This window comes from Haliotis rubra, unplaced genomic scaffold (genome assembly GCF_003918875.1).
Source record: "Haliotis rubra isolate DU_JTF1 unplaced genomic scaffold, ASM391887v1 Scf496, whole genome shotgun sequence".
Classification (NCBI taxonomy): domain Eukaryota; kingdom Metazoa; phylum Mollusca; class Gastropoda; order Lepetellida; family Haliotidae; genus Haliotis; species Haliotis rubra.
Window position 1 is genome coordinate 291,857 of NW_025767186.1, and position 18,568 is coordinate 310,424.

Sequence of the window (18,568 nt, forward strand, 5' to 3'; positions counted from 1 at the left end):
GTAAATACCCGTGCATGTACATATCACGCTGACACACATTTTACAATGTTGTTGGTTTTCCATCACGTGTGTTAACCTCTCGTAAAACTCTCTACAGTTTTACAATTATTATATGACAGGTTTAAAGGCAAAATCTTTAATAATCATTTTAAAATTACTAAAATCGATATCTTGTTAGGTCACAGTATACAATTACCATATGAACAGAGTAGCATTTAAAAAATATTCAGGAGTTTTATGTAAATTGTGAAAAACAGGGTGTCAAAAGTTAAGTTGACGGACTATAAGCAACACCGACAGCTACTGTAAACGTCTTCCAACCATCATGTTTTATTGGTAATCGTTGCTCTGTTTGGGCTGATTCATCCAATAATACGTGGTAAACACAACTTGCTCCGGACACATCGCCTGCTCCTTAATGATCCTCATCACACTGATGATGGCTGGAATTTGGTTTCTGAATTACAAACAATCATCCCCTGATAGAACATTGTCTCAGTTTCCCAGGTAGCAGATTTCCATGACCAGGGTCATGTGCTATTTACTTGCATGTCATATCCTTATATCCGTATCCATATGCGCTGCTTCCTCAGCACGACTGGTGCTTATTGTGGTAAGCCTGCGTTTCATGTCAGTCAAATAAAGCACTGTGTAGCATCAGGTAGTCTAAAACATGAACATTTTTATACTGTTCATACCACACAGAGGAGAATATTCATTCATGACCCACTCGTTTTATTCTTAGACATGCTGAATAGCGACTCGTGCCCCTCTGGAAGGATTTCATATTGGCAGATGAACATCAGAACTACTTCAAACAAGAACAATAACTCTAATGCTGTTTGATTCCAACGATACTTAGTATCACCGAACCACTCGTATATTGTATTGCTGTTTGGGTATTTTTTTATTATTTCTTTTAAAGAATTAAACATCTTTGATACAAGCGTAAAAAGGAGAAAAACTATTTGCTGAACACATGTTCTAATGTAATCATTACTGGCAGTTCACCTTATAGTTCCAAAGGTATATTTCTAAATAGGGTTTGAGAATCACAAATGGGATTTGTTTTATTGAATATGCAACATTAAATCTCGAAGCAGATGTTAAAAATTACTTTAAAAAAATATTTCTCAAACTGAACATTTTTGTAACCTAGCGGACCTACCCCTGGTGAAATGTTTAAATGAACACTGAAATATATATATGTGTGACCCTAGAAACATCAGGCTAAAATATCTCCAGAGATGTGAAATGTTAGGCCATTAAAGTTGTTTAGTTATATCGTGTTTTGAAACACGTAGTGATTTATAATAATGATTGTACATGCGCTTTCTAACATTTTTAGCAATCTCCAAAACAAGCCCTCAAGATCGTCAGAAATACATTCCATTGGACCCATGAGAGCTGTCATGTAAACAAATGCATGTGTGGGTTTTTAATCTCTCACCACTACTGGCATTATCCTTAGTAAAACATTCAAATTAGGCAACACAATTCCGTTAGCTCTGTTTGTACTTTCAATATGGCAATATATATTTTTCATGATTTTTAAAAAAATCACAATGCCATAAACAATTTAAGTGCTCAAGATTATTTTTATTAAAGCACCACAATCATTAACTCGTTCTGATTGGTTTGTCGTATTTTTGTACATAACAATCATCGAGAGGGGGATGAGTCGTCTTGGAGGTTACAGAAAGGGGCAAGTTTTGACACATGGAGAATATGAGGTAGTAAGGGCCAAGGGAGGTAACTCCCGGGTATCAGAGCACAGACTTCTGGTTTAACTGTCACTCCGTGAAGCTGGACCATCATTGTAAGTGAAGATAAATCTGCATGTACAATTTTGTTTCACATGATTAGGATATTTTTTCACTGAAAGTTAACCATGACATGTTTGTATAAATATGTAGACTTATAGGAAATGAAACCGAGGAGAAATGGACTTTGATCGCCTGGTATGAGGGTTGTGTGTACACAGAGTAAGAATTGTGGGACTGTCAGTAATTACTCCCAGTCCTTATGGTTGTCCTCTGTTGTAGGTATACAGGGAGTATGAGTTTGTACCATGTGATGTCCTCGGAATCCATTTCCAGTGAGTAACTTCTTGTCATATCTTGTGTAAAGCATTCCTAGTTTAATCAGCTTGTGAAGCAATCTCTTTATTGTGTAAACATCCTCCAACTTGGCAAATCAGTATTATCAACTGTGTAAGCATCAATCACCTTGCTGAGCCAACTTTAGTCATGTTACTATATAGCAGCCATCCATGCAGTATCACTTGCTGTACCACTTACTTGATGTCAGTGATAGCAGAGCAGCTACACAGAACCATCGCTCACATTAATGATAAACAAGTTGTTTATCCATAGAAGCCTCCCCTTGTTCAAGTTGAGTGCTGTAGGGGAGTTACAGTTTGTGCAAGTGTTCCACCTGACAAATTGTCCATTAATTTAAAGTAAAATAATTCTAAATGTTTCATTTAATATACTAGTAACTTCACTAAACTACGCAACAACTCAGATCCTATTTCAGCGATTGCTTCCATGTACTAAACATACAAGGAGATTAAAGGGACACTGATCCAGAGCAATTCCGTGGGACTGATTGTTGATTTTGTTTTTCCTCTACGACTACCCATATGATATCCCAGAATTTTTGACTGGGTTGAAAACTCTGCTGCACCACCTGCATGTGTAGTTGGTAGTATAAGTATAATATGTATATCCTTACATTGATCAACAAAGATTACATCTTTTATTCTCATTAATATTTCCATCTTCATTATTATGATAGCAAGTGCGATCTCGTGTATGTTGTCTGTCTCATCGAACTTAACGACGAAAAAAAATGAAGTGGAATGATTCTGCTGAATGCTACGAAAAATGAATAAAAACAAAAAACAAATATTGAAATTAAAATAGAGTAAAGTTAAAGCAATAATATCAGGCTATTACCATGTTCAAGGAAAATATCTATCAATATCCACTTAAAGGAATGATATGCCATTTCTCTGCGTCTGACAAAGAAATCTGTTCCATGTCATGTGTCATTTAACAGTCTAATACGCTAAATCATGAAATTAATGCGAGCATTTTATTAATGCAAAAAAAATGCGTCTGTACTCTTCTCGCATTATTATAATGATGCATTTCGCTCACCTTTTAATTTGAGCAATCCTTTCAAGAGAAGTCTTTCAAGTTGGATTACGTTTATAAATGTTGTCATAAGACAAGTAGTAGCAAGCATTCACGTGATCAATCATGGCAGCGTAATCAAAACATCGTCAGCTCATTTCCATTCGTTGTTTAATAAGCTCAGTTCAGGTTATTTGGTAAATAAGAAGTGTAAAAGAAAATGAGGTTGTCACATTTTACCATCAGATTCCTGAGCTCGCATTAATTTTGTGACGCATTTTAGACTAGACCCCTGCACTCGCATTAAATTCGGGATGCATTTATTTCATGATTTACAGTATGAAAAAATGTACATAATGTTATAACTAGTGATAGTTTTTCAGCTGGTCACGTGACTGTTCCAGTGTTTTCAAATTGGTGTATAGCTTCATTGTCACCCGAGATAGCACACCTGACAACTATTTCCATGATGTCTACCTTTCTTTAAAAGAGTAATTTAGTTAGTCAACAATGAGCAGTCAATCAACGTATTGGCGGTTAATCCTTTGAAGGAAGGACGTTGTTTTTACACAGGCACTTTACAACAGAGTGTTAATGTATTCAGTGTACATTAGTAAATCTACACAAACACTACCTTTTGACAAATTCGCTGTACAAGATAAAAGTAATATTAATCAATCAGCGTGTTATAGCGTGTTATCGGTTAATCCTTTGATCGATCTTTGTTTTTTTTACTCAGCTGATAATTCATCTTGCTGCACTTACATATGCATATTACATAACAGACACAAGAAATGCTAAATGGGAACATTTGTCAGGTAATCTGAGTGGTCTGCTACTAATTATACCTGTTATAAATTCATTATCTGACCATCAAGCTAATGCCGACAAATAAATGTGTAGGTTTATACCACCAAACATGGGTTACAACAAGGGAGTAGTAATCGCTTTGTTGCATGCAATTTTAATTGCCTAAAAAACTTAGGGGTCGATGCTGTTTTGAGTATACGAACGGAACTTCATTGTTGCAAAAGAAATACATATAAACATTTGCTGTGTACTAAAGTTGGAAAAATGTATATACTTATGAACCTAAGTAAATTTTCAGATTTTTCTAGCAATGACAAAGTGGGGTTGATTAGGTTCCAGACTAAATGTGTGTTTTTAATATCAAACATTATAAGTTGTTCACTGGTCACGAGGGGGGCATGGGTTGATGTTCCCTCAATGTTCCCTGAGCCCAAAGGGCGAGGGGAACATAAACAAACATCGAGGGTACATCAACCCATGGGCCCCGAGGGACCAGTGAACAACGTATTTATCTTACCGAACACCTCAATGTTAATTTTGAATTGTTTGAAGCACGGATACAAATCTCTTTGTAGCCATCGCTAGATTTTGCTGACAAGAAAAACAGATTTAGAGTTATCTCCCTTCCATTGATTTGCATTCGCAAAACATCGATAATTTCCGTACATCATACGTGATTCAATGCTATTCGAGATAAAGAATTCTTACCACGAAGTACCAAATGAGTTGCCATTGACAGTGGGGTACATTGAAATGTTACTCGCTTGTAAGTGGGGTACATTGAAAATTATAGAAGAGCGCTCAGCCAATCAGAAAACGACATTTATGTGTGAGGTAAGATAAAAGTCAATAGACAATGCATTGTTACATGACAGAATTTAATATTGAGGTAAAAAAAGACAGAAATCGTATCAAGTTAGATCAGTCATCATGTCATGCATGCATCAGAAAATCCGAAGAAACCCACACTGCTGGGATACTTTATTACAATCAGACAAGAACTACCAGGAATATATTCAGATAACGGCAGCTGATGGGCATCCACCGTTCTCATTGTCCCATTGTTTAGTTTGAAGAGATTCTGTCAAGGTGGACAGCTGCCCTGCCCCCATGTCAGTCACTGTCGAGGGAGCAGGGGCTGACAAACGTTAATCGCGCTGGATCAGTGCCCCATTAAAGTAAAACTGAAGTGATGTGTTTATTGAGGGAGGTGAACAGCTCCCTGGTTGTGGTAGAAGTAACAGTAAAGTGTTGTGTTTATTTAGGGAGGTGAACAGCTCCCTGGTTGTGGTAGAAGTAACAGTAAAGTGTTGTGTTTATTTAGGGAGGTGAACAGCTACCTGGTTGTGGTGGATGTGGAGGCAGAAGGAGTTGCTGGAGAGGATGTAAGTCGTCATAACAACACCCTATCTAATTTGAGCATCCCTGTCAAAAGCCCCTCGATTCATGTATTTCATGAAAGAATGAACATTTCTCATGGCTCTTATATATTTTATGCAATATTTTAAGTGGGAAAACGTATTTAATATTTTATGAAGCATAATGAACTTTTCTCATTCCTCTTATATATTTTATAAAGTATTGTAAGTATTTTATGGCATCAATGTATAGGAAATGGAGGAAACCTATAAAGGAACTTGGTGTTTTGCAAAGCAACATTTCTCCCAGCCAAACTTAGGATTTCCCATATTATGTAGAATCATTTTATTATGAATCAATAAAATGTTTCATGTCATTAATAATTTCTTGTCTTTAATCTTATGTTCCCATTAATACATAAAGTGAGGGGCTTTCGGTCATATTTCGAGGGGCTTTTGTCGAGAGGGTCTTTTGGTCGAGGGGCTTTTGTACCAAGGGTCTTTTGACCTAGACTTGAATAGTAGTAGTAGAAAGCTGCTGTGATAAGCAATGTATTTTGGTAACTGTCACTACTGTATGGATGGGGAATATGCTGCTGTAGGAATCAGTGACAACACCAGCATCATTGTCCTGGGGACAATTAATCCACAACATATGGACAGTAAACAACACATACACACGCATGCACGTCGTCATTTGAGCGAAATATTCTCCAGTACGACGTTAAACCCAAATTCATCTCACCAGTAAACAACAAGCTCACAATCAGTGACAACACCAGCATCATTGTCCTGGGGACAATTAATGCACAACATATGGACAGTAAACAAGCTCACAATCAGTGAAATACCTGCTCTGTCAGTGCAAAAATAATTTGCAGATTCCCAGCTCAAATAAAGAGTAGCTTTGTAACTTCTTGTTCCTGTCAGAACTGAATTCCCACACCACTTCTGATGCTTACAATACACCCCATACTAGTGACAGCTTGTGGCACATGTACCACATATTATTGCTGACTATGATGTGTAACCCTGTGTTCTGGGGGTGTGTACAGGGCAAGGTGGCCCCAGGAGATGTGATGGATGACATGTTTGGAGAGAGTCTGCGTGGGGTCAAACGGGGCAAGGTAAGTAGGCTGATATCATGTCAAATGCTGTACTCTATATAACCTGATGATATCCTGTTGACTGTTGTACTCTCTTCCACTTGCGATGCCTACTTCTGATATCCTGTTGTACTCTCTTCCACTTGTGATGCCTACTTCTGATACCCTGTTGTACTCTCATTCCACTTGTGTGCCTACTTCTGATATCCTGTTGGCTGTTGTACTCTCTTCCACTTGTGATACCTACTTCTGATATCCTGTTGGCTGTTGTACTCTCTTCCACTTGTGATACCTACTTCTGATATCCTGTTGACTGTTGTACTCTCATTCCACTTGTGATACCTACTTCTGATATCCTGTTGACTGTTGTACTCTCTTCCACTTGTGATACCTACTTCTGATATCCTGTTGACTGTTGTACTCTCATTCCACTTGTGATACGTACTTCTGATATCCTGTTGACTGTTGTACTCTCTTCCACTTGTGATGCCTACTTCTGATATCCTGTTGACTGTTGTACTCTCTTCCACTTGTGATGCCTACTTCTGATATCTTGTTGACTGTTGTACTCTCATTCCACTTGTGATACCTACTTCTGATATCCTGTTGACTGTTGTACTCTCTTCCACTTGTGATACCTACTTCTGATATCCTGTTGACTGTTGACTGTTGTACTCTCTTCCCCTTGTGATACCTACTTCTGATATCTTGTTGACTGTTGTACTCTCATTCCACTTGTGATACCTACTTCTGATATCCTGTTGACTGTTGTACTCTCTTCCACTTGTGATACCTACTTCTGATATCTTGTTGACTGTTGTACTCTCATTCCACTTGTGATACCTACTTCTGATATCTTGTTGACTGTTGTACTCTCTTCCACTTGCGATACCTACTTCTGATATCCTGTTGACTGTTGTACTCTCATTCCACTTGTGATACCTACTTCTGATATCCTGTTGACTGTTGTACTCTCTTCCACTTGTGATACCTACTTCTGATATCTTGTTGACTGTTGTACTCTCTTCCACTTGCGATACCTACTTCTGATATCTTGTTGACTGTTGTACTCTCTTCCACTTGTGATACCTACTTCTGATATCCTGTTGACTGTTGTAGTCTCATTCCACTTGTGATACCTACTTCTGATATCTTGTTGACTGTTGTACTCTCTTCCACTTGCGATACCTACTTCTGATATCCTGTTGACTGTTGTACTCTCATTCCACTTGTGATACCTACTTCTGATATCTTGACGCCGAAGACCCGGGTTGTAATCCCCACATGGGATACCTACTTCTGATATCCATTTCTGTTGTCCCCATTCCACGTGATGTTGCTGGAATATTGCTAAAAGCGGCGTAAAACTAAACTCAGTCAGTCAGTCAGTCTGATATCTTGTTGACTGTTGTACTCTCATTCCACTTGTGATACCTACTTCTGATATCCTGTTGACTGTTGTACTCTCTTCCACTTGCGATACCTACTCCTGGTATGGACAAACCGTAACATAGTATTTTTCCTGCAGGTACAAGACCTGTTTCACCAGTACAGGGGATTACCAGTATATGCAGGCTTTGTAAAGGTATGTACCCTTCTAGATGGAGATTACGTCCAACATTTTAGCTAACATGTGATGATCCACAGTTGCAGTGACCACACAGTTGATGTATTAGTACAGGAAGATCTGGGTTAGAATTGGTCTTCAGTAACCCATGCTTGTCGTTAGAGTCGACTAACGGGATTGGGTGGTCAGGCTCGCTGACTGGGTTGACAGGTGCACATGTCATTGTATCCCAGTTGCGTAGATCAATGCTCATGCTGTTGATCCCTGGATTGTCTGGTCCCGACCCGATTATTTACAGACTATATACAGCCATACAGCTGGAGGATTGCTGAGTGTGGCATTATACAACAGACTATATGGTCTGGGGTTCTACCCTGTAACTGTAAGGTCTGGGGTTCTACCCTGTAACTGTAAGGTCTGGGGTTCTACCCTGCAACTGTAAGGTCTGGGGTTCTACCCTGCAACTGTAAGGTCTGGGGTTCTACCCTGCAACTGTAAGGTCTGGGGTTCTACCCTGCAACTGTAAGGTCTGGGGTTCTACCAACTGTAAGGTCTGGGGTTCTACCCTGTAACTGTAAGGTCTGGGGTTCTCTACCCTGCAACTGTAAAGGTCTGGGGTTCTACCCTGCAACTGTAAGGTCTGGGGTTCTACCCTGCAACTGTAAGGTCTGGGGGGGTTCTACCCTGCAACTGTAAGGTCTGGGGCAACTGTAAGGTCTGGGGTTCTACCCTGCAACTGTAAGGTCTGGGGTTCTACCCTGCAACTTCTACCCTGTAACTGTAAGGTCAGGGTTCTACCCTGTAACTGTAAGGTCTGGGGTTCTGCCCTGCAACTGTAAGGTCTGTGCAACTGGTCTGGGGTTCTGCAACTGTAAGGTCCCTGCAACCCTGCAACTGTAAGGTCTGGGGTTTAAGGTCTGGGTTACCTGTGCAACTGTAAGGTCTGGGGTTCTACCCCTGCAACTGTAAGGTCTGGGGTTCTACCCTGCTGTAACTGTAACTGGGTCTGGGGTTCTACCCTGCAACTGCAACTAAGGTCTGGGGTTCTACCCTGCAACTGTAAGGTCTGGGGTTCTACCCTGCAACTGTAAGGTCTGCAACTGGGTTCTTCTACCCTGCAACTGTAAGGTCTGGGGTTCTATCCTGCAACTGTAAGGTCTGGGGGTTCTACCCTGCAACTGTAAGGTCTGTAAGGTCTGGGGTTCTACCCTGCAACTGTAAGGTCTGGGGTTCTACCCTGCAACTAAGGTCTGGGGTAAGGTCTGGGGTTCTACCCTGCCTGCAACTGTAAGGTCTGGGGTCAGGTCTACCCTGCAACTGGGTCTGGGGTTCTACCCTGCAACTGTAAGGTCTGGGGTTCTACCCTCTACCCTGTAACTGTAAGGTCTGGGGTTCTACCCTGCAACTGTAAGGTCTGTTCTGCAACTGGGTTTCTACCCTGCAACTGTAAGGTCTACCCTGCAACTGTAAGGTCTGGCAACTGTTCTGGGGTTCTACCCTGCAACTGTAAGGTCTGGGGTTCTACCCTGCAACTGTAAGGTCTGGGGTTCTACCCTGCAACTGCAACTGTAAGTCTGGGTTCTACCCTGGTCTCTGGGGTTCTACCCTGCAACTGTAAGGTCTGGGGTTCTACCCTGCAACTGTAAGGTCTGGGGTTCTACCCTGCAACTGTAAGGTCTGGGCAACTGTTCTACCCCTGCAACTGGTCTGGGGTCTGGCCAACTGTAAGGGGTCAACTTAAGGTCTGGGCTTCTACCCTGAACTATAAGTGACCTTAAGTCTGGGGTTCTAAAACTGTGTCTTAAATGACTTAAGTCCAAAAAGGTGTCTTAAATCGGGGATCATGTACATTTTTTAGTCTTAAAAGTTAAGACTGAGATCATTTTTTGTCTTAAATCCTGAGACTGCTACCTACCAGTCTTAAGCCCTTTTTGATGTCGAGGTTTTTTTCAGGCGCACATATTCAAAAGGTTTGAAAAGTGATCGTGTGCGAGATTTGCGCTTGTGTATAAATATAAATGCAAATACCTCGGCAGTTTGAGAAATAAACACTGCTAAATGATGTCCAAAATTTTGTTATGCGTTAAAAAACAGTAAATTTCTCTGCTTTTGATTGTGCACCGATAAAAGCACTGTGCTACGATGTTTTTAATGTGGCATCTTTACGGAAAGTGTGAGAGAAGAAAATACAGCCAGATATCTTAACGACATAAGTGTATATGAACTGGAGTTATGTGCTTATGAATAATGTTATACGCTCAACATTAAAAATGACTCGCAATAAATGTCAAAAATGGATTTTCTTCTATGACGTCAATCGACGACAGAGAGGTCATGCACGTATAAAGATTAGGGGGCATAACTCCGCTATGCTTAACACTAGGTCAATGTAACTCAGATCACTTGGAGAGAATTCGTTGTGGATACGGACGCTATATTTTCCTTATGTTTTGTTCACCGTGAACCAAACTACATTCCACTTCCAATACAAAGTTCCCCAAAGTGAGCAGATACGTTTTAGTAGTTTCACAATTTATAAGAAAAAATGACAATGTACTACATGAGAAAGCACGTAAAAACGATTTCAATGGCCCTATCCGATATGTAAATTAGTTCTTAAATTCACATATTCTCCTGTTTGTGTAGATGTATTTGACTAATTTTGCATCATTATTAACCGAGTACTAGCCATATCTTCAAATGTAATGAATTACTGAAAATATTACAACATTGTAGTTGACGTCATTGCTTGTTTTATGTATTTTGTGACGTCGGAAAAAGACGACATTGGTATGCTGATCAGTATATATACGATTTCCTTGAATTGTATAAAAGGTTTCGGTTTCTATGTCTGAATTTAACGTTCTTGCGACAGAACTTAAAATGACTGATTTTACCATTTAAATAATGTCCTGAATAGATCCATAATTAGACGGTTTGACTTTGTATCTTAATATGAACAACACGCGCACCTGTTTGGCATCAATTTGACGTAAAAAGAATATTTCACAACACCTGGCCCCAGGGTCATGAAAGTTAAATCGCTGTTCATAACCTGTTCATATGCAACTGTTATATTGGTCCGAATGGCGAATATTGCACATGATAGGAACTATTTAAGTATATAACAGCGCCTTGTTTGCGTCCTTTAAAGAATACAAACGGCTGTGGGTTGTGAGGCCATTTTGTTTATTTCTGGTCTATTTATTAAACAGCCTGAAAGAACATATAAGAAAGTATATTAAATAGAATCACATAAATATGTACATGTTCAAATCACTCATTAAGTCTATAAGATACACCTAATTAAATACATCTGAACTATGTCACAAGTTATAATGTTGCATAATATTAATACAAATATACAACGATCATACAGACATACTGTAGGTATCTTTAGAAAGTATTATAGTAAATACATTTCTGGTATATAGGGAATCTGGTCAGGTATTACATACCAGGCTGGTTGTACCCAAGCTGATCATAATGGAGGATATTCTTGTGAATGATCACAGATCTGCATAACAAATACGTATGTATGCAGAGAACAATATATATACAAGTGATATGATATAAAATAATGTTTAACAGTACAATAGCATTTGCCACATAAATAAAACATGAAATCACATGTAATATTACCTATATGTGTCAATCAATCACACATATCAAACATACGGGCATGCATCCAAGCAGACTAGTAATTACTTTTATAAGTCGTCTGATATTTAGTTGATATACGTTTAGGATTGCGTTCAATACATAAACAATACATATACTCACAATAACACAGTGATCTGATAGTTCATCTTCAGCTATACATATTTATAAGATATATTATATTTCAAGTAAGCCAAGTCTGACTTACATGCCACTATAATTATATTTCTAATTATAGTAAACAAGAAACTGTCCATATATACTAGGCCTGCAACGAATACACCATGTGGCGAATATGATACATATCATGAATATTGGGTAATGAATACGAATAATTATTCACGAATACAATATTGTAGTTAAGTTATTTATGCACAATATGGACGCCCATGTTGACAGTGTTAATTTGTCACAGCAATAACCAGTGATCTCCTGACACTAAAAATTTGGTATGTAATAGTTAATCAACAGTACCATGTGCAGCCTTGGCAAACTCACATGACTTGCACTACTGCAAGGCTAGTACATAATCCCTTCTTGCACATCTCACTTTCCAAAAGTACACAAGGGTTCAAGTAACACGTGCTCCCTTAAAAAAAATCGTAAATATTCGTTAATATTCGGTTCTGGTTACCACGAATAACGAATTGAATTCATGAAGGGCTACGGTTCGATTCAACGAATATGTGAGTGAATCGTTACAGCCTTAATATATATGTCAGGGTAGAGACTGCTATCTGGTAGAATTGGAGATTCTACCAGTAGAGATTGCGATCGGAGTCTCTACCAGTAGAGATTGCGATCGGAGTCTCTACTGGTATAATAAGCAAGTATAATAAGTGGGAATAATGTTTTCCTATTATTTGCCAGTTATAATTGAACTTATTTATTGTTATCTTGTTAACTTTATTTGTTAAGTCTGTTTTGGAGTAAGGTAGTTTGTTTTTGCTTTTTGAGTTTTTTGAGTGGAGTCCAAATTTTTTTCCATCATTGGAGCAAAAGGATGTCCACAGTCTTGACGAAATCAGTCTCATCCATGCTTCAAGAATGAACAACGGTTGGACAGTAAGTAGGACACAAGGATCAACTGTATGTTCTTGCAAGGGGAGCTGTGTAACAAACAGATGTAGGTGCAAAAAACAAGGAATGAAATGCTCAACAAAGTGCCACCCATCAACAACTAACGTGTGCCAAAATAAAGTTTAGTACTTATGATTATGCAGTGTTTGCCATGATGCAGAAAACCTGCGTATTTGACTCACAAATTGTCTCAAATACGCAGTAAATTTATAAGCTCGCATCATTGTTTAGGCAATGCACGACCTGGGCTGTTAGTTCATATAACTTTACTTTAGTTTAAGTTTGAGTACATATTGTAATTTATTGTTGTTTAAAACTACTAAGTTTAATGTTTGCCAGTTAACTGCTCAGTGCTGATTAAATACCTGACCTGCCTTACTTGGACCTGTTGTTATTAAACAATAACAGTTGATCTCTTGATGAAAGAAGTTGACTCCCCAAAACATGTCCATGACTCCCTCTCATGACACCAGGGAGTCATGATGATATTTTTATGCCTAGGGCAAACACTGATTATGCAATTGATCTTGCTTGTAATCAGTTTTGTAATATATGTATATATTGTAATATGATCTCTCAAGTCACATTTGTATTTTTAGTCCTTAATATATCTGTAGAAGTGTCATGAATAAGTGTAGAACAGTCTAGTGTTATATCTGAATAAAATGCATAGTACTGTTCAACAAAAAGTGTCTTTGTTGTTTACCCATAGATCACTCGGAGTTTCTACCAGTTGAAGACGATTGCAGCCTCTACTAGTAGGATCGTAGTTTCTACCAGCTGAATTGGAAAATGTACTGGTAGAATCTCTGATTCAACCAGTAGAGACTACGATTACAATCTCTACTAGTAGGATCGGAGATTCTACCAGTAGAGACTCCGATTGCAGTCTCTACTGGTAGAGACTCCGATCGCAATCTCTACTGGTAGAATCTCCGATTCTACCAGATCGCAGTCTCTACCCTGACATATACAACATTTTATACAATATGAACCAACCTTAAATCGTCATAAAATTCCCATGACTCTGGCTATATGTCTCCTTCAACAGTACAAACAGCATCTGAGTTTAAAATCTGAACATTGTAGTTAAGCTGTGGCCAGCTTGGCCTATCAGTAAAACAATAGAAATGACTGAGAGCTGGAGCAAAGAGTGTTGGAAGCATGCAGTGTGACAATTAGTGGAGGTTAGACTGAGATTTACAAGGCTTACTATGCAGAGCTAAGGAATTAGAATAAAATAAAGTATAAAACGTTACTAAGATTCTTACAGGTGTTCTTATTGTTTAATAGAGTAAGTCATTAAGTGGAAACAATGCCATCCACCTTGATACTTATAATAATCTTCCTAACTAAAACCTATGTACATATATATATATATATATTTGAGTCTGCCACAAGTATCATGGGACCCTCTATTATCGTGGTAGTTAATGTTGTCGCCATCGGGATAATGAACGGCTACTCACATTAAGCATTTTATATATATTTTCAGTTGACTGATGTTTAATCTTCATTTCTGTCACAAGTAATATGACACATGGTCGCAACTCGTTTAATACCATTGCGGCAATTCCGATTGTCTCTATTATCGCGGTATTGCTATTTTCTTACTATGGCATGTGGTACAAGCAGATGACACTGTGAACCGTTTACTAAGACAAGTAACGAATCTAATAGTTTGATCATTTAAAAATATTTAGGAATTTCATTCACATTAGTAATATCATCATTTTCCGGCTTAAAACGTACCATACAAGTTGCTGCCGTGTGCAGAGTGAAGTTGCATCAATACGTCACTTCCTGTTATATTTTTAGCACGGCTAATACGCAAATTACCTTATAGTTGTTGCAGGATTGCTTTTGGTGAAGTAAGTTTTGATTCATGCTAGATGTAATGGCAGTAGGGGTCATGCTAGTTTCAAAATGTTCTAGAACTTACTGAAAAGATGAATGCTTTAATATTTCTCCGATTACACATAACATTCAAATGAAATAAATGACTTTTTCAAGAGCGATGAATATATTTTTTACGTAATTTGCATATGTAAACAGCCGATGCGGGACGTGGTGTTTCTGCTTTCCCGATGTTTTCGCGTGCCGCGATAATAGAGAGTCCCAGCATACATGTTGCAGTTACTCCTTCGTTTGTTCTAATAATTAAGGGTTTAAGATATGGTGTACTACACTCAGTACATCTGTAATAGGCGCCTAGCGCGTGAGTGTGTAAAATAGACGCCCAGTGACAGCAGAAAGTTGCGGATGTATGACAAGTGTCAGTTGGCTACTGAGATGTTATGCTTTGCGTTGTGTTTTTAGAATTGGTCTCTTGGCGTGGTCAGTACGTCTTGTCTGCGGGTTCTGTGTGAGTGATTCCTGACAGGTTTTCCCAACTTAAACTCAATGAAAGTCACAACAAAAGAGTATTATGTTTCCATTCTTGTTTATTGGAAAAATAAATGAATGAGAAAGTTAGATCAAGGCCAACAAACAATCCTACGTATTTCTCCCCCTCCAAACCTACCTAAATCCTACTCAACATACAATAAACTGTTGATTATGTCCACCCCTTATGCCTACTCCCGAAAATAAGAAGATAAAACCTACTTATTCTTATGCTATTTCTCCCCCTCCCCAAGCTATCACTAAATCAACACGACATTCCCTAAAAACAATAAACAATAAGTGGAAACTTAATTTGGTCTTGATACAAGACTCGTGGTCGCTCCTTGCATCTCTGCCACTCAAGATGGCGGAGCATGCAAGAAGCGTGACATCGTCCTGTCTCCCCGGCCACGAGGTCCGCATGGGCCTAAGCTTCTACACATAGGACTACAAAGGCAGGTACTACGTCAGCCGCCCACCCAACTACCTAACCTACCCCACCCGCTATGAAGCTATTATATTAATTTATTACTTAACCCCCGAGATGCCCACATATCTATTTCTTATGTAAATATTATTCAAACAAACAAAACCCTTGAAAGAATGAAAAACGTATACCCTATATCCAAGGATATGATATAGAGCAAGGCTAAATGTAGATAATGAAATTAGTTTCATGAAAAAATATCTGAAAGATACTCAAAATATACACTGAAAGTGTAATCGGTGGAACATGGCGATTGTGTTTACTCTTATTCAACCGACCTTCACCTCAAAGAAATTGCCAAATATGTAACAACAATGTTGAGGCATATGACATCACTAACGTTGACCGATTTCTTACAAAATGGCGGCTTCGGTGACATGGGTACACAGGATTTTGCGAGGACCTTTCCTTCGATTCGGGGATTGTTTGTACATAAATGTGTGATGTAAGTAATCGGAATGATTCTGACTATCTGTGTATTGTTACATGTTTTATCGTTTTCATTGTAAGTAAGAGAAAAAGCCAGATATTCCGATCATTACCGTTGTTGTTTTGGGAGATTTTCCGTCAGTCATGGTGTCACGCTGCACAGAAACTTTGACAATTTTGTATTAACATATCACATTACTATATTGCATCTATTTTTAATTTGCTATTTCTTGCTACGATACTCTTTCCATGTATGTTCTAAAAGTATTGAGCCTATGCATGCTCAGTGTAAAGTCTGAATTTTTCTGTGTTTACATTTCAACAAGTGCTGTATTTCGCGCAGCGTTTGTTTTCATGCCCCATAGATCTTTCGTTTCTTATCAGCTAGACACTTGGTTTTAGTGATAAAGACCATTTCTTATTTGATACTAAAATGTATGAGGACTTCAGTGATGCATTTGTCGCAGCTGAATATGAAATATATGTGATGTAATAGGCGTCTCAATACCGGCCTTCGCGAAACGTGATTTTGTAAACACTGTCCAATGCAATATGGCAGAAAGCGCACTTAGGCGTTCGTGTTGGTGTATTTTCGAAAACATCCCAACCGTAAAGACACTAAAATTCACCGCAACAAGGATAAAAGCGTCAGTTGACTTGTTTAGAACATTTCAGCCGGTGCCTGCTACTAAACTATTCTCCTCAATTAAGACTGACCGGACATGATTACATCATTCTAAAATTGCCATGGTAACTGTCTCAGTCTTAGTCTTAGCTGAGAGAGTTTCATGATCCAGTCTTATCTAAATTCTACCCTGCAACTGTAAGCTCTGGGGTTCTACCCTGCAACTGTAGGGTCTGGGGTTCTACCCTGCAACTGTAAGGTCTGGGGTTCTACCCTGCAACTGTAAGGTCTGGGGTTCTGCCTGCACCCTGCAACTGTAAGGTCTGGGGTTCTACCCTGCAACTGTAGGTCTGGGGTTCCCTACCCTGCAACTGTAAGGTCTGGGGTTCTGGGGGTTCTACCCTGCAACTGTAAGGTCTGGGGTTCTACCCTGCAACTGTAAGGTCTGGGGTTCTACCCTGCAACTGTAAGGTCTGGGGTTCTACCCTGCAACTGTAAGGTCTGGGGTTCTACCCTGCAACTGTAGGGTCTGGGGTTCTACCCTGCAACTGTAAGGTCTGGGGTTCTACCCTGCAACTGTAAGGTCTGGGGTTCTACCCTGCAACTGTAAGGTCTGGGGTTCTACCCTGCAACTAAAAGGTCTGGGGTTCTACCCTGCAACTGTAAGTCTGGGGTTCTACCCTGCAACTGTAAGGTCTGGGGTTCTACCCTGTAACTATAAGGTCTGGGGTTCTACCCTGCAACTGTAAGGTCTGGGGTTCTACCCTGCAACTGTAAGGTCTGGGGTTCTACCCTGCAACTGTAAGGTCTGGGGTTCTACCCTGCAACTGTAAGGTCTGGGGTTCTACCCTGCAACTGTAAGGTCTGGGGTTCTACCCTGCAACTGTAAGGTCTGGGGTTCTACCCTGCAACTATAAGGTCTGGGGTTCTACCCTGCAACTGTAAGGTCTGGGGTTCTACCCTGTAACTGTAAGGTCTGGGGTTCTACCCTGCAACTGTAAGGTCTGGGGTTCTACCCTGTAACTGTAAGGTCTGGGGTTCTACCCTGCAACTGTAAGGTCTGGGGTTCTACCCTGCAACTGTAAGGTCTGGGGTTCTACCCTGCAACTGTAAGGTCTGGGGTTCTACCCTGCAACTGTAAGGTCTGGGGTTCTACCCTGCAACTGTAAGGTCTGGGGTTCTACCCTGCAACTGTAAGGTCTGGGGTTCTACCCTGCAACTGTAAGGTCTGGGGTTCTACCCTGTAACTGTAAGGTCAGGGGTTCTACCCTGCAACTGTAAGGTCTGGGGTTCTACCCTGCAACTGTAAGGTCTGGGGTTCTACCCTGTAACTGTAAGGTCTGGGGTTCTACCCTGCAACTGTAAGGTCTGGGGTTCTACCCTGCAACTGTAAGGTCTGGGGTTCTACCCTGCAACTAAAAGGTCTGGGCTTCTACCCTGCAACTATAAGGTCTGGGGTTCTACCCTGCAACTGTAAGGTCTGGGCTTCTACCCTGCAACTGTAAGGTCTGGGGTTCTACCCTGCAACTGTAAGGTCTGGGGTTCTACCCTGCAACTGTAAGGTCTGGGGTTCTACCCTGTAACTGTAAGGTCTGGGGTTCTACCCTGCAACTGTAAGGTCTGGGGTTCTACCCTGCAACTGTAAGGTCTGGGGTTCTACCCTGCAACTGTAAGGTCTGGGGATCTACCCTGCAACTGTAAGGTCTGGGGTTCTACCCTGCAACTGTAAGGTCTGGGGTTCTACCCTGCAACTGTAAGGTCTGGGGATCTACCCTGCAACTGTAAGGTCTGGGGTTCTACCCTGCAACTGTAAGCTCTGGGGATCTACCCTGCAACTGTAAGGTCTGGGGATCTACCCTGCAACTGTAAGGTATGGGGTTCACTCACTAGAATATGTGATGTCAATAATGAACGTAATATT

General features: G+C 40.0%; 1 protein-coding gene across 1 annotated transcript in view; it reads left to right on the forward strand.

Moving 5' to 3' along the window:
* The window catches only part of LOC124291554, a 124,820-nt gene that overhangs the window by 84,508 nt on the left and 21,744 nt on the right, over positions 1-18,568 (forward strand). The window contains exons 9-12 of the mRNA XM_046728570.1: positions 2,046-2,098; positions 5,275-5,335; positions 6,364-6,435; positions 7,943-7,999. Coding sequence (XP_046584526.1) covers positions 2,046-2,098; positions 5,275-5,335; positions 6,364-6,435; positions 7,943-7,999 — 243 coding nt within the window. The remainder of the gene's footprint in view (positions 1-2,045; positions 2,099-5,274; positions 5,336-6,363; positions 6,436-7,942; positions 8,000-18,568) is intronic.